This window comes from Populus nigra, chromosome 1, assembly GCF_951802175.1.
Source record: "Populus nigra chromosome 1, ddPopNigr1.1, whole genome shotgun sequence".
NCBI classification, from domain to species: domain Eukaryota; kingdom Viridiplantae; phylum Streptophyta; class Magnoliopsida; order Malpighiales; family Salicaceae; genus Populus; species Populus nigra.
Genome location: NC_084852.1, coordinates 43929694 through 43947478, shown reverse-complemented (window position 1 = coordinate 43947478; position 17785 = coordinate 43929694). Strand labels below are relative to the sequence as shown.

The 17785-nt window shown below is 30.1% G+C and overlaps 1 protein-coding gene and 1 pseudogene across 1 annotated transcript; both read right to left on the bottom strand.

The window, feature by feature from the left end:
* Nucleotides 1-4083: 4083 nt before the first annotated feature.
* On the bottom strand, nucleotides 4084-9114 carry LOC133682237 (uncharacterized; annotated as a pseudogene).
* Nucleotides 9115-13514: 4400 nt separating this feature from the next.
* On the bottom strand, nucleotides 13515-17388 carry LOC133683919 (uncharacterized). The gene is made up of 9 exons (XM_062106804.1): nucleotides 17374-17388; nucleotides 17198-17255; nucleotides 16349-16441; nucleotides 16034-16120; nucleotides 15766-15858; nucleotides 15144-15301; nucleotides 14831-15049; nucleotides 14066-14304; nucleotides 13515-13716 (listed from the first exon to the last, which is right to left on the bottom strand). Exons 2-8 carry the CDS (start codon nucleotides 17226-17228, stop codon nucleotides 14098-14100), a joined length of 888 nt encoding a protein of 295 aa, XP_061962788.1. The 5' UTR covers nucleotides 17229-17255; nucleotides 17374-17388; the 3' UTR covers nucleotides 13515-13716; nucleotides 14066-14097.
* Nucleotides 17389-17785: the final 397 nt, after the last annotated feature.

Below are 17785 nucleotides of genomic sequence, written 5' to 3'. Positions count from 1 at the left end.
AATTTTTTTTTGTTGTATTTTCAAATTATTTTGATGCCCTGATATTAAAAATAATTTTTAAAAAATAAAAAATTATTTTAATTTATTTTCAAGTAAAAAACACTTTTAAAAATCAACCACAAACAAACACACTATAAAAAACAGGTGGTGTTGCTATAAAGGCCAGGTTTTTAAATTAGAATTCAAATAGCGTGTTTATTTATTTATTTATTTATTATTATTATTAAGATGGATGTATGGACCGACTTGCGTTTACCTTAACTAATTTCACAGCTCCTAAAGTTAACGACCATGTAAGCCTTTAGTGATCCTAAGGTTTGTGAAACTCGAACGGGTGATCTTCAAAGAACAAACCTAGAGCCTGACCAGTTAAACTACACCCCTTAGGGTTTAAACAACATGTTTATTTTTGTGATTTGAGAGTATTTTTTTTAATTCTCATTTTAAGTTATTTTTTATAATATTTTCAAATGTTTTAATGTGATTTAAAAAATAAATTTTAAAAATAATAATAAAATATTATTTCAATATATTTAAAAAAACACACTACAGCATGCTCATAACAAAATTAAAATAACCAATTCGGCTTAAAAAATTCATCAACTAAGTGATGAGGTCAAATTTTATCATTATGGGCTTGAAGACCCAGCCGAGACTTGAGATAAAATTATTAATTTTTTGATTCTCATAACTTGACTCATCTTTTTTTGATGAAATAATTGATAGATTATGTTCAATATCTATAAAAGATTCTTTTTTTAGAGTTTGGAATTCTCCGATGATTAATTAATATCATAAGAAAAAAAAAATCTTCTTTTTTAAAAAAAAGTCATAGAAATAGATATATATCATTTGTAGTAGAGAAAAATTGAACCTCTCATGTGAAGGCTTATATTAGTTTTTTTTTATATAGTTCTTGAGATCCCCTCCTTTCCTGGAATGAAGAAGAGATTAACATCTTAGTCAAATAATTCTTTTATTTGAACATTGTATAATCAAGATCATGCATTGAAAAGACAAGATTTCTCTTTTCTTTTCCCAATCAAAAGAAGAAGAGAGAGATAGATGTACAGACATGTAAACTAAGAGCAAAAACATTAAAAAAGAAAACCCATTCTGAACATACCCCGAAGCTGAAACATAAAGGAAGCTGAGTTTTGCTTCTTGGAAATCAAACCAGCGCTGTTTTGTTTTATTTATTTATTTGAACTTCCAAGTTATTCTATGATTTTGAGCTTCGACTGGGGACCTCTTGCTCATGCAAGAAACAAACAAGTCTTGGTTTCCCATTTTTACATTTCGCCAAATCTCTTTTGCTCAGGTCTTTTTACTTGTAATTTGACACATTGATTGATGTTCATAAATTGCTAGGATTCTCATTTATGGCCTTTTCTTTTCTTTTGAGAATAAAAATTAGCTATAGAGAATGGGAGGGAATCAAATTTAATTCAACGTTTCGATTATTTAAATAAAAAAAATTAATGAATTACAAATCAGATTATAAAATTTACTTCATTTACATGATTCATTATATTACGATTATGTTGTTAGACTTTAAATTTAATATTCTTGTAATTTAAGCTAATCTAAGTTATTTAAATCTTTACTTTGAAATATTAATAACAATGAATTTTGTATGTTATAGTGTTAGAAAACGATTTGAAATAAATTTGGTTGAAAAAATGGTTTTGATATGGTATTTATATATTGTATAAAACCATTCATAGTGAATTTGAAATTTATTGATCATTCTTACTAATTTATTCTATAACTTTAATAAATTGTTAAGAATTAATTCTTGAATTAATTTTATTTCATTTAATCTTCTCAAACTCGTTATTTCTGTATTAGAAAATAATATAAATCATATCTCGGGATCTCATCTAACAATTTAAACTTTTAAATTGAGATTGTTCTTTGACATTTTGTAATTTAATAAGTTATGAGTAATTAATTCTTATGAATCTTGAATTAATTTTGTTTCATTAAAATTCAAATATAATGAATTATCAGTAATTAATTATATTTAAAAATAAAAATCGAAGGAGCTTCATTCTCAGAAGTTGGATAGAAGTTTAGAAGAAGAAAAAGAAAAAGAAAAATTATGGGCTCTCACTCTTTTGTTTGCTCTTGTGCTCTCTATCCTCCCGTTTTAGGTTCCATTATATTATAGAGGAAATATTTAAGTAAGTTTTATAATTCATAAACCTAAATGCATTCTTTAGATGTATTATTATTGAAATCTTGTTGCACATACTGATAGGCAATTTAGCTTTAATAGTAATAGGTAAAATCCACAACAATTTTCTTTTCTATCTTGGTTTTGATCTAAAATTTATAATTCTACAAATAAGTATTGATGCAACTAGAGCGAAAAATAATAAGGTTTAATATAAGTCAAAGTTTTTAAAATTTAAGAATATAATAACTATAGAGATATATTAAAAATATTTAATTTTTATTCATACTGATTTTTCACTTGTTAAAGTACATCCCTTTATATAAAAAATCTAAAAAACCCTATTATCAACTAATAAAAAAAAATGTGGGAAAATTTATTCCCTTCAAATTGAAAAACTAAAATAATAACATTGAATAGAAAAATAAAAAAATAAAATTCTTAACCTGAAAAATAATAATTATAAAATATTTAATTTTTAAAAAATTTTTATAGTAATCTTCGTAGGTTGGATGAAACTCGTACTCAAATTCAAGTTGTTCATGGAGAAAACTTTATCAATCAAAAACTGTAATCCACTATGAAAACACCTAACATAACTTTCTTCAAGCAAAACTTCCTTATTAAAAAACTAAATGATCTTTTTAGGTATAAGCTACCTCATTGCGAGCTCTTAATATTTTTAGGTAGCTTATTCTGAGTTTCAAACATCTTTCTTTTCAATAACAACATAAAATAATTAATTATTAGGAATTGTTGGGTTTTGATACCACCTAACACAACTCTGATATCAATTGAAACATTAAGAAACGAGGGATAACAAGATTTATTACAAGTCAAAACCTTCAAAAATTAAGAACCACGTAACTATATATCGAGAGACACCTAAAATATTTAATTTTTATTTATCAAAGTCTCACAAGTCAAAAGACTAGTATAACTCTCTATATAGAGAAAAACTAGAAAACCTTATTGATATTTAATATAAAAATAAAAATAAAAAAATTATTCTTCTTAAATAGTAAAACTAGAAAAACCTAATAATATTTAGAGTGTGGTTGCGATTACTTTTTACTCGGAAATGCATCAAAATAATATATTTTTTTTATATTTTTTTAAAAAATTATTTTTGATATTAGCACATCAAAAGGATTCAAAAACACTAAAAAAATATTAATTTTAAATAAAAAAATTTAAAATTTTTTAAAACGCTGGTTGGATCGCATTCCCTAAATAAAAAACAAAGAATCTAAGAAATAAAAATACTAAAAAAATATGTGTTTTTCTAAAAAAACCCCTCCATCAAATACTCTATACTTATCTTTTGTTTAATATATTAATTAATTATGAAATACATTTTATTGATTTTACTAAACAATTTGCTAACAAAATTGATCTTATAAAATAATACTACAAAAAATACAGTGTTTAATGTGGAACCCTCGAGGATTACGAGAGAAAAAGGTGAAAGCTCGTTCCCATATAATTATTTAAATGCATCGTGATGAGTCTTCGATAAGAAAAATGACTCCAACAACTTTATTTAATTAATAGTGTCAGGAGAGGGTAGAAATGAACAAAAAGCTACAATGACAACCACCAAGGTGTCTAAAACTGTAAATACACCAAAAACTGAGGACTACATATAACAAAATGTGTCGCAGAAAACCATGGACGGTTGTCCCTGGTATTGCCAAGTGAAGTAAGTCCTCCTCTCCGGATTTGACTTTTTGTTTTGCTCTCCGGATTTGGATTTGGATTATAAATAGTTTGGAATCCTAGTGGTTGTTATATTTTTAACTCTCTCTCTCTCTCTCTCTCTCTCTCTCTATATATATATATATATATATATATATATATCACAGGGGTATATATAAATGGTACTAAAACAAACGACACACAACTTATTAAAATCCCAATTTAAAGATACCAATCAAACTTCCAAACTGTCAGTGCAAAAGCAATTTAAAGATATCAACCTTAATTAAAGTCACATATGTATGCTTTCCATGGTGAATGTTTATTTAATCCCATCAAAAGCAGCCATTTTGCTTCATATCAACCACTTCATTCTCCTCTCACCAGTCAACATGGTCACTGATAAATCACCAGCAAGGCTGCAATTATCAGATGATAAACCTGTATTAGTGCATTGACTTTTCCTTGAAGCTAGCAAATATTATAGATCATTGTTTTTCTGATCAAGCAAACCAATTGATTTATTTTCGTCATTTGATTCTCGATTTATCATAAATTTACCATTCTTAGCCTCACATCTGAATATTCGTAGCAAGGTTGTCACTTCCATTTCAATTAGCATTTTATTTTTTTAATTGGAACAATACATTTCAGTTTTAAAGTATTTTAACATATTATTTTGGGATTGTATTGTACACACACACATATTAATTCAACATGTATATTTTCAATTTAAATAAAAAAATAAATTAACTTAAAATTATGTAATTCAAATTTCAAATGCAATGTTAAGTATCCAAACACATTTTAGTCTTTTATATATATATATATATATATATATATATATATATATATATATATATATATCTAACGTTTAATTAGAGAGGTGGATCTAGTTTTAGAAAGCTAAAGCTAGATCGATATACATCAAGAAGATGAATGGAGGAAGGTGAAAAAAATGAGAGAAAGAAGAAAGAAGAGTAAGAGGTTGTAGATGAAGTCACCAAAATATCATTTCATTCTTCTGCCACTAACCTATATTACATGCATGTATAAGAAAAAAAGCAAATAATAATTTTACTACCCTTAACTCCACATTATAATTAATTAATACTCCTAACAACATTTAATTAAATTAAGAAAGAGTGATAAAAATGTTTGTTAAAACTTATTCCATATCTTATTATTCAAGAAAACATTAAATAGGTTTATATATGTACCTTAAATTTTGGCCTGATCCAGTTCATGCTCGTTTTTCTTGTTCACCTCATCACGTGCATTACTTTCATTCTCTAGCACAGCATTTCTTTCCCGCAGCTGTGCATTGCTTGCTTCAAGCTCCGTATTTCTTTCTTGAAGCTGAGCATAGGACTCCATCTGCAAAAAAAATAAAAAATTAATATTTAAATAGTGTAAATATGAATTCAACAAGCCTTCTAATTGGCAAATGTCTTTGGCTTTTGCAAGTGGACTGAGACAATAAACCCAAGTTGTTGTTCTGGAGCAAATAATATGGCCAAACATAAAAGGGAAAAAAAAGAAAAATTAAAGAAAACACAATAGAAAAGAGAGTGAGAAGATCTAAATCCGTTGATAGAATACAAGTAAAAATTCTCCACGAGCGCATGGTAGATTTGATCAATCACAGATACCCCAGCTGTTTGTTGTGATATGGTAGAAATTTAAACTAGACAAATTGATAAATTGATGTTAGTTAAGGGTTGCGCGCATTCTGGTGGTTTGATGAAGAGAAGAAAATACTTACCAGTAGATTGGAAAGGCCTGTGGCCTTGTCAGTCAGTTCATTGTACTTGTCCTTCAAGTAGACCAAGGTTTTCTTCTGACGCTTCTGAGATTTTGTCATCCAAGCTTGTCGGTTCTTCAGGTAGACATTTTCCTTCACCAAGGAGGTGTTTGCATTCTGCACATTAATGATTGCGAAAATGATCAATTACGTATCAATACAGGGAGGCACATAATATTTAAATCATCACCTTATATTTTGCAATATGCTTGTTCATGCCAGCCATTCTTTTCCTCACGTTTTTTATCAGAGCAGCATTCAAGGATGTGTTCTCGTTAATGACAGCACCTGCATTTCCAAGGTGAGCTGTGTTCAGAATCAAGAAGAATAAATAAAATTAAAAGATCGAGCATAGTACAATCACTTGGCCTTGTAACCCAAAAGGTCCAACAAAAGTGATTGGACTCTTTTCTACCCAGATAGTGGATTTGTGTATAGATCCAAGGTGGATTTGTGTAGTTAGTTGTTCTTGCAAGGCTGTTGAAGAAAAATGTAAACCCTAAGTGGAAACCCTAAAAAAGGTAATAATTGATAATATTGAGTGCTAGAAAATCATAATTAATATCTAGCAGCTAGCCTTGAGATCAGTGAGAGAGAGAGAGATTTATTCTGAAAAATACATGCACAAAAACAAAAACAAAAGTGCTGGCCGTAGAGGTTGATCTAATGATCAGACCAGTCGCATATATTATTCCTGGTAAGAACTTAAAATTAATAAAGTGCTTAAACAATGAAAGCACCAATCTTTTCCCTCCCTTTATTTTATTTCTCGTACGAGAAGATTAGGAAAAGAAAAGAAAAAAGCTTACCGTTAGCATCAGAGAACTTTGAGTAAGACATCAGACGCGTTTTGATGTGATCTGAAGAAAATCGACAACAAAGGTAAAGATCAACTTAAAAAACAGTAAAAGTAGGAACGGAGCTTGATGATCAAACAGGTGAGAGCACCACAATTATTGTGTTTGTTTTCATATACACTACCTGAGCAGGTGATGGGCGGTCGGTCTTGGTAACCGGCGGCGTCTGAGGACGAAATAACTGGCCGGTGTTCTAAACTGAGAGTACAGAAAAAATAGCCCGCATAGGCCAAGTAAAGAACCGGTATCAAATGGAAAATTTATAGACCGGACTTATCGCAAGAAACCAGAAGACGACGAAATAAAACGCAGGGAACCGCTCGACACCGCACCATTAGCGTATAATACATGACGTGAAGGTAAATTTTTTCTTACTATCTACTAAAGGGTGTTTCTTAGTTTACTGACGCTCAACATTCATTAAAGAAGGGGGAGCCGTCATTGCTGACTAAGAACATGGGAAAATAATCAGAAAAGAAGGGCAAAAAATAGGTGTGATTTTGTTTTTTGTTTTTACTCGTTGGTCGTCCCAAGCTGGCTATGTAATCTTCAATAATGCTATTACCATCTTTGTTTCAATCCAACCTGCTTTGAGATATTGGGATTTGGGACCTCCGAACCCATGGCACGTGGCTGTGATAACATGGAGGACACAAGTGTGGCCAGCTCACTGGGGATATTCTATAATCTAGACATTAAAGAAACATTCCTATGATTTGAAGGGAACTCAAAGATTTGGAAGATCCACCCCCATAATTAAAAATCAGGTGATTGAGGATAAGGTTGTTAATTTTGTTTTGTTTTGTTTTATATTTTATATTAATTTAAAAAATAGAATGAAATGGAATAATTTTTATTTTATTTTAAATCTCGATCCGTTCTGAATTTTTTATCTAAATTTCGGCTGGAATATTCTAGTTTCATTTCATATGTTTCGTTCCGCTCTTGAAAAGTTATTGAATCAAATTGAACCTTGTTCAATTTAATTAATTAAACCATCCAAGTATAAAAGGATATTTTTCATTACTATTTTCAATAACAATGATATTAAAAATAATATTAAAAATTATTATTACTATTTTCATTAACAATGATATTAATTTTTTAAAATTAGATTTATCACTAATATATATGGTTTATATTCATGTTGTTTTTTTCATGTTTATACTTTGTAGGAATTTGAGCAAAATAAGAAATGCTTTAGATTTCATTAGCCTTGATAATATTGATCTAATTTTATATTTAAAATATTTATGTTAAAACATTTTATTTTCATAATATTTTGATATTTTATTTAAGTTGAATTACTTTAAGTCAAAGATCTATTTAATCTTGACTATTTAGAAATATTTTAAATTTTAAAATTATATTTGTTTGACGATGTGTTTGTATTGCATAATTTATAATTAATTTATCTTAAATTTAAATTATGTTTGTTGAATATATATATATATATATATATATATATATATATATATATGAACAGTACAATCTCGAAACGGCACGTCGAAACACTCCGAAACTGAAACATTTCATTCCAATTGAAAAAACAAAATATCTACCGAAATGGAATTGACAACCTTGATTGAGGGAGTATAATTTAACCGGTAGTGTCTAGATTTATTTTATAAAAATTATTTATTCGAGTTATATAAATTTTAGGTATACTAAAAACTTACATAATCATTACTTTTAAAATTTATAAAATTAATTAAACTAAAAAACAAGCTAACTCAAATACACATATTATTAAAAACAGGAGCCTGGGATTGATGTAGGTTTAAGGGAGGCTGAGCCCGACAGAATCGACAACCTAAGTATCAAATGTGACTACGCTTAAGAAACTTGTTACCATCATTAGCATTTGAAAAACGTCAAATTTCAAGGAAAAAATCTGAAAAATTAATGACTTAAAACCTCAATGGTTAATTAAATTTAGAAACTAATATCCCAAATTTTAAGGAGAGAAATTGTAATCAACCTGAGAAAAAAATAACTTCTTCATCCGCATAAAAAAGAAGAAGAAGAAGAAGTTGATAAATGGTTGAAAAAACAAATAGATATCGAGAGTAAAATGATATCAACAAACAGTTTACTTAAAAAAAAGCCTCCAAACTAAAGGGAGGACAAATTTTAGCTTACCCACTTAATTTTGCTTCTCATCCCAGCTGACGTTTCTCTCCCCCTCAGCAATTCCATCTCTGAGCTCTCGAGTTCACGAAACTTCTAGCTATGTGGATCATGCAGTACCACATCGATCATGCTCCCTCTTGGTTTTTTGATTTGCATACTTTTCCTTTCTTTGCCTTCCTGCGCTTTGTCGAAGCTAGAGTAATTAATAGAGAAAGTTAAAAGATAAAAAAAAGTGAGATCTGTAATTTAACTACGGGCAGGAAATGTGCTGCTTACAGATATGTTCATAGGCTTCCTGGATGAACTACCATCCGGTCTGCGGACTCAACTTTAAGCAAGACATAGTACAGTGAGTCTGTGGCGTTTTTTGAAGTGGAAGAAAAGCACGTGAGAAATGTAGCAGGGAGTGGTACTGAGATGACATGCGTGATTAGACTTCTCATGATATCCAAGAGAACAGCACAATTACTAGGACTTGGGAATTTCGCTTCAAGCTTCCATATTCAAGTAGATGTTCTGGAACGGGGCTGCGGTGGTATTTTTAAAAATTTTAAATTTTTTTTATTAAAATTTAATATAATTTATATATTTTAAATCGTTTTGATATGTTAATATTAAAAATAATTTTTAAAAAATAAAAAAATATTATTAACATATATTTTAACATGAAAAATTATTTAAAAAGCACTTACAACCACACTAACTAAAACTCCTGGTAAAGGTTAGGGATCGAATCCAAGAGGACAGGGCAGCCATAAGAAATTGAAGGTTTTTTAGTTTTTTTTTAAAAAAATTGTTTCAAATTAATTTTTTTAATATTTTATATCATTTTAATGTATTATATTAAAAATAAATTTAAAAATAAAAATAAAAATTATTTAATATATTTATAATCGAACACCACTGATATATATAATACTTTACTGTCCAATCCCCTGGCAGGGAAAAAAATTATGATTAAAGAATCATTGACAAAGACGTGACATGATTTTGTGTGGGCATGCATCGGCCAGGACTTGGAGTAGAAAATTGCATTGCTTGGTAAGAGTGATTGTGGTACCGAGCTCAAGGTATTTTTAAAAAATAATTTTTATTTAAAAATATAATTTTTTTTATTTAACAATTTGATTTTTTTTCAAAAAAATTCACTTAGCATATATTGATATTTTCTTTTTTTTAGAATTAAAAACAAATTTAGAGAGTTTATATAAAAAATAAAAAATGTAGAATTAAAAAAAACAAATTAAGTTTAATTGTTAAAGTTAGCATGATGACAAATCATTCATGTTTTTCTACGGGATCATAAGAGAAAGTATGATATTTTTGTTAAGTTCATCATAATTTTGACAAATTAAAAATTCCATATCAAAAGAATATGGTTACCGGTCATTTTCAAGTTTGTGAAGAATATATGTTTGATAAAGGGTAAAAAAGTTATTAGAGATTATTCATTTTAATATTTGTGGGTCATAGTAAAAAAAAAATATATATATAATCACCTTTATTGAATATTGTAGTTAAAAAAATTGTGGTTTGGTGACCACCTAAAACTTGTGCGTTCTGAATTACAATTTTTTATTCACTTTAATATGTTTAGGAATATGATAATAATGGTTTTTTAATATATTTTTTATTTATAAATATATTAAAATAATATTTTTAAATTTTTTAAAAATTATTTTTGATATTAGTATATTAAAACGATCTGAAAACATAAAAAAATTAATTTGAAATTAAAAAACATTAATTTTTAAAAAATACTTTTTTAAAAAAATAAACACATTCAAAACTTACTGTACATACAAGCAATTAAGCATTACATCATAATGGTATAATAATTGTTTGGAAGTGTAATAATTATTAAGTTTTAAAATATTTTTTATTTAAAAATATATTAAAATAATATTTTTTATTTTAAAAAATTAAACATTAAATAATTTATAACTAAAAAATTTTTAGTTATGTTTCAAACATGGATGGGTTGAATTTGATGAACCATCGGCCGAACATGTGGTTTATGAAAAGTCTGCTAACCAGCCGCAACCTCAACTTTCATCATCCACCGACAGGCTCCAGAGAAAAAAAAAAGCAGTTGGATAATAATATCACTCTCCCAGCCAAATCGATTCAAACGTTCTCTCCTCTACTGTCAAAAATTGAATTGCACTCGTTTCTTCTCACCTATCAGATCCCTCCTCCCTCTCACACACAAAAATTTGAGATCACAATCACTGCAAAAAGTTCTCTCCTCTACTGTAAAAAATAATTCTGTGTCTTCTCCGAAGAAGGAAGGTGGTTTTGGAGCTTGTATTGGGAAAGGGTTGGAAAAAGTTTGCTCCTTTAACTGGGGTAGTAAGAGAGATTAATTTAATACTTCTGCAGAGCAAAATTTTCATATTTGTTTGTTTTCGGAGAATGGACTCCAGCATAGGAAAAATAGAACACAGTTATGAACCAGTAAGAACTCATACCATGGTTGAAATATGGAAATTCACTGGATTCATTTTTCCATTTCATTGCTGTGTATTTTATCTATTGAATGTCTAGTAACACAGATTTTCTTGTTTACATTTGGCAAGATTCACGCGTACAGTTTCTGTTTCTGATGGGAAAGCTCTGATATTCTATTTTAATTTTACAAGAAACATTGTGGTTTGATCATTGTTAGCTTTTTTCCCCATTGACTAGGTGGGTCTGAGCTCAAGACTTCTTTAAGGGAGGGGGGCCCTGCATGCCACCCAATAAATCTTGTTGAGTTGGTGCGTCTCAGGAAAATTGGCGAACCATTTTATTCTCTGATAGATAGCAAATAGAATTCTGCTTTTGCACTTCTGTCTCCCCATGATTCTTCCAATTTCCCGTAAGGGATTGAAGTGTAGATTCTATTAGTCAGGTATTCAAGAGAAATCTTACAAAATGAAGATTTAAAATTAATTTTTTTCCTGAAAATAAAAAATTCAATATTTTTAGAAATGCGGTTACCAAACACATTAAATTGTTTTTTGTTTAACCTCAATTTCAACTACAATTTTAATCAAATATATATTTTTCCAAACCAGTCTAAAGTAAAAATATTTTTTATAAAATAACTTTTTTAAAATCACAACTACAACAACAACCTCAATACCAAACACAATCTAAAAAACCCAAAATAATATTAATTTAAAATAAAAATATTAAAACTTTTTAAAATTACTTTTGAAACATGAAAATAAATCATCATTATACAGTATAAATTCTTACATTTGCCATGAATCGCCAATATCATCCTAAGAGAAAAAAGAAAAGAAAAAAAGGAGGCAACGATTAGATTGTTGTTGTTCCGAGTATCACTTAGCACTCCACCAGAACCATGACAAGCGACGTAAACCGTCATCTCTAAAAATTTTATGTTGAGTTATCTGGAATTGCTACTTGATTGTAACTTAAATTTTAATCATGGAATCCTCAATTATACATATATATTTAAATGATTTGTTTTCAAGCATCAATCATACCTTTTCTGCTTCTCCTTCTTTCTCTTCCAGCACAATATTACAAATAATTGATAGCTAAGAGGGACATAGAAATTAGAAATACAAAACTGTACAGAATGGAAACAAAAAAAAAAAAAAACTTTGTGAGTACCTTCGAGGCTCCCTTCTTGGGGGACCAAAATCAATACATAGTAATTATATGATTGTTGAGATATTAGTTAAAATTCTAGTTTTAGAAAGAAAAATCTTATAAAAAAATTATGTTTAGGATGCTTTTAATTATATACAAAGTTTATATAAAAAAAAACTATCTCTAAATCAACTTGATTAAAACAAAAAAAAAATTAAAATTATTAAAAAGACTCTAAAATCAAGTTTAGTAATTTTTATTTTCAAGGATTGAAGTCATTTCACTATTTTAAAAAATAATAATAAAAAAACCTTCATACGCTATTTTAAGATTTTTTTAAAAGACAATTAAGGTTTTTTATTGTGTTAAAAAAAAGCAGAAGAGTGATTTATTCCTAATTAATTTAATAATATGATATAAACTTGGTGAAAAAATCATTTTGTTTTTCAATTTATATTTATTAACCTCATATGAATGGTAAAAACTATTAAAACAATTCAATTAACACAAAAATAAATATGAACATAAAAGAGAAGGAGGTTAGAATTCTCCTCAATTGATTTGTCTTAAAGTTCTTGTTTTAATCGAGATACAAAAAGCTTATATATAGATTAAATTAAAAATATTATTTTAACAAAATCATCATTAAAATGTAGCATGAATTATCATCCATAATATTTTACTATATCTATTAATGTTTTTGATAAGCGAGCTGCCATTCATGGAGATACATATTTTTAATATTGTTTTTTTAGATCCTTGACGGAGACTCTACCATGAAATTAGTTTTATATGACGGGTCCACCATGTTGAACTGTTAAGCACTTTTGTTTTCATGAACACTAAACACTAATTAGCACTGGCTAAATAATTACAATTTGGAAGCTATTTAATTTCAGGTCCATAAGAATCAGAGGAAAAATCAAGCAACAGGTAAAAAATAGTTTACCGCGTTCTAAAAAACTGACTTGGTAAAAATTATATAGAGATTGGAGAATGACCGTATATTTTGAAACAAATTCAGAGCAATTAATTAGGTTCTCAGGGATATTCTGAAAACTAGGCTTAAAATATAGAATCAAATTGAGCTAATTTCCCGATATTTTACGAGTATGAATATATTTTTCTCTATTAAACTTATACTATATGAATTCATAAAAGAATTTTAGCATGCCATGGATAACAAAATAGTTCTTGTAAGAAAAGACACACACACACAACTTATCGAACACCAAAATGAAACAGCATCACAAACACCTGACTTGTCCATAACATAAAACTGCGAAGTTGAGGGGCTATCTGTCTGTGCATGTCAACCATAACTTATTACACATATATGTTCGATATAAATATTGATAAAGAAGAGGACAGGAGCAGCCTGCGCAGGACGCCAAATCAACCACTCCCTGATCGATAGTGAACATACTTTGTTGAAGTCCCTGCAAATATCAAATGAAAAACCTTCAATATTGATGCGTTTTTCTTAATTTGAAGCCTAAAGGTTTCCTTTCCTTTTTGTTTTTCAATCTTTCTTAGGGCAACATTGGAGAAAGTTGCCAACTACCCTCAGGAACCTAAAACTGCTAGCAATAACTGAGAATATGATGTTGCCTCACTCAATAATTTAAACCTTGGATTGAGTGATTCTTTGAGATAGCCAAGTTAATTAGAAAATGAGATGGGCTAACTCTCCCTCTTACCTCCACTTCGCAGGTTGTTTTTTTTTTTCCCCTTATGTCAGAAAAAGTGTTGGATTCTCTTAAATTTAAACAACATTAACAAGGGTACCTTGTCATGAAGGGGTGCTCCACGCCCCTTCATTAGTGTTCGTCATTATTCATCTTGTCACACAAAGCTTCGTTTATAATCTGGAGTCTCTTGGCTTTACGTTTCCACTTTTCAATCTCTTCGACAAGCTCGACTGTTTTCATGATGTCTGGATTTTTCAATGAAGTCATTAGCTGCTCATTTTTGCGCTTCAGCTGTTTGTTTTCTTCCACAAGACCAGTAGTTTCAGAGCTAGCAACCTGTAACACAGTTAGAATAAATTCATCATATAAAGAGAATTGTTAAAAAATCCATGTTAACAAAAAAATAAAAAAAAACTGGGTGTTTTGAAACTTACATATATCCATAATAATACTATTAATTAAAAGAGAAAACGAGAATAATAATATTTGAACTTATAATTATTATGAGAATTAATTTAATTAGCTGCTAAATTAGTTACAAAATTCCCAATAGTATCTTAATTGCATCCTTTTCTTTTCTTTTCCCTTAACTGCTTTCACAGTATTGGATGGGTTCCAACAGTGAAAAGTCCTAGGACAATGCAGGGCCTGTTTAACGCCATAGAGATGGTTTAGTGAGACGGAGTGATGGATAAGAATGGCATTGCAAATCTTGGACTAATTGTCTGTTTTGTGATTTCCTTTCAAGATTTGTGTATTTTGCCGTATTGCTCCTTTGTTGAAAGTATTCGTCAAATAAAATAGTTTGATTCAGTTAGATGATTGCAACGAGTAGCAGATTAGGAGAAATGAGCATACTTACTAGTTTCTCAGAAAGCACGTCCACCTTTGTGTTTTGGCCTTTAAGCTTGTTAGTCAAGCGGCTAACTTCTTTCTCCAAGTGGCTAACTTTCTGTTCGAAATTCTTCAGTTTTCTTTTCATCTCAACTTCTCCCTCTTTTAAGCTGGCATTGTCTTTCCTTAATTCGTTGTTCTCTTCGGTAACCTTAACCAGCCTTTCCTCGTTTTCTCTTCTCATTTCCTGTGCGGTATACAGAACAAGAGGGTACAAACTAATTATAATGGACAATAACGATACAAAATTATGGGTTGAGAGAAAATTAATGTTGTATCACCTCCTTTTTTGCCCGAGATTTCCTGTCACTCTCTTGTTTCCTTCTTCTTTTCTCAAGATCAGCACTGCTTATGTTTGAAGACTGAGAACTTCCTGGTTTAGCCAACGGGGAAAGGTTCATCTGAGCACTAATGGAGGGATTCACCGTGTAAATAGCACCTGCATTTCCCAACATGTGAAAGTGTTTGGTTGTGCCGCGTTCCAAATTTCGAAGAACAAAATCTTGGTGGGAGTTGTTAGTCTTAGCTTGTATTGAAACGGAAATATTAGCTACAAGGGAGAAAAACCAAAATATCTTACGTCTTACGTCTCATCCAAAAACTTATAACTTTTTGCCTGATTTTATAGCTCAACTCACATTTATGTTTCCTTCCTCCCTAGCTAAGATTTTTCAAACAGCTTTTAGCTAGGTACGTATAAATTTTATTAAACAAATGAAAAATATACAAGAATTGCCATGATCGATGCAACAGACTGATCATAGCCAAGATCTTCAACTTAATGTCCTTAGGATTTTCATAAAATAGTACTAGAAGTCAATTTTATCAAGGGTAGCCGAAGCCTATGTGGTGATGAGCTCACTCATTTTTCAAATAACAAGAGCAATCCAAATTTAATTATACCTTGTGGTTGATCCAACCGATGAGGGAGTTGAACATTCACCAATCCATCATTCATTGCATAACTAGGAGCTGTCCCAAACTGAAATGAGCATGCTAGAAGTGGATTTAAAAGCTTAATTAGAAAAACAAATCCTTAAAAGACATTTGTATTTTTCTTAAAGAAAAAATAAACAAAACATAGACCAGCTATATAATAAAAGCTTCTAGTGCTTAGCCCATGATGATACGTTTGTGTATGTTTCATACGATGAGTGATCAGAATTCCTACCACCAGGTTGAGCCGACTGGTTATGGTTTATTTGAGTGTTCACCGATTTGAGGTGCCCATGACTTGGAAACGTATTTGCTCCATGTTCTGCATTCAAGATTTTGAAACTCAAATCCGAAAGAGATATCTAATTAAAGTTTGCTCAAAGAAAAATATATGCTAGCAAAACACTAGCAGCTAAAGTTTCTGGCTAGCCAGCCTATCGTGATCAAAAACCAGCAGCTTGCATTGAGCCCAAAAGGTTAAATTTATGAGTGCAACCTTAGAACGGTTTTGTATTAATTATAACATACTAAAATCCAAAAACACACACACCTTCTGGTTGAGCCGAATATTGGTCCATGGGTATTTGATTATTCACCAATCCGTAGTTCAGTTGATCACCAGTACGAAACTCGTCCAAGAAGTCTACCACAGTAAGGTTCGGTGTTAGAACATGTTAAACCCTACAAAAGATTTCAAGAACTTTCCTAGAGAGAAATGCGTGTGTGTTAAATAATTAACAAATAGAAAGCTAGAGCTTCTTGTAGCCTACGACGATGAGCTTACAATATTTGACATTTAAAAAGTAATCAAAATGATCCATAACATTTAGTTAGCCTATGATGATAAACTGTTACATGTTATCCCTCTGCTATAGACCCCCACATATTTACATGCTGCTAGCATTCCTGTTCTCGAATATTTCTATGAGGCCATCCCTGACATTCTGCTTAAAAAGGTTTCTAGTTCATGCTATTAAAAATAAATAAATGAAGTCCTATATGTTTCAAAAAGTTTACTAAATGACAGAGTGCCAAGCGTATAGTAGATCTGTTTACGAATCCTAAATGAAAAAAAAGAAGAAGAAATTATTCACCCAAAGTACTGATGAGTGTTAATCCATAACTGATCTGGCTGGCCTTTTCACATCAATCTAACAGAAGCATAAGAAAACTCTGTTTCTGTGTTAAAGAGATAGAGTCGAAATTCCAAGGAAGAGAACAACAACTAGTACTGGTAGACGAACATAATCAGTCATGCTATTCATAGGTAAGACCTTCATATAACAATCAATAAAGTTCTTGAACGATGAAGACTAGTCATTTCTCTCTCTTTCTCTTTCTTTTCTCTCTCTGTTTTTTTTTTTTCCTGTATGAGAAGATTAAAAAAAAATAAACTTACATTGAGCGTCAAACAACTTTGGGCGAGACATGATTAAGATCCCCTTTTTGATTAAGATCTGCAGAAACCAGGGAACAAAACTATGGATCAGGTTGACAAAATTCTAAATGACTGTACAACGTTTCTGGTGAGGGAGAACAGGTTTTTCTGATCAAGCAGTAGTAGATATATCTTACAGAAAAATTATGAAATGGAAATTAAGCAGAACAGCTACCAGAGCTTGATTATGAAAGAGCTGAGGATGCACCCAAGCTTTGATGAACCTGTAGGTTCCTGAAGAGGGGGACGTCGGCCAGTTCTAGAAACAGGCAACGTTGAAGACCAAGGATGGTGCTCTTTCTTAGAATTCAGTGGCTAGAAAATCCAATCCATCAAAATATAATGACAAAGGTTTATGAAATCCAAATTAAGATGGGATTACAGGATTTAGGATATCGCACGAAAGCAGGTGAGAGGGTGAGGAATAGTTGCCCCATCCGCTCGACCTTCGCGCTACTAACGAGCTATACATCTGATTAAGATGGGCTTTTACTGTATATTTTTCGCATCCATGCTGGTAAGAAAGTAGCTGGTAAAACTCTCTGTTTA

What these genes read in the sequence shown, in the direction of transcription:
- LOC133683919 (XM_062106804.1), bottom strand. Translation starts at nt 17,228, where the DNA reads ATGTCTCGCCCAAAGTTGTTTGACGCTCAAT. An exon ending in ATATTCGGCTCAACCAGAAG is followed by an intron (nt 16,121 to 16,348) that starts GTGTGTGTGTTT and finishes TCTTGAATGCAG; the next exon opens with AACATGGAGCAAATACGTTT. An exon ending in TCGGTTGGATCAACCACAAG is followed by an intron (nt 15,302 to 15,765) that starts GTATAATTAAAT and finishes TGGGAAATGCAG; the next exon opens with GTGCTATTTACACGGTGAAT.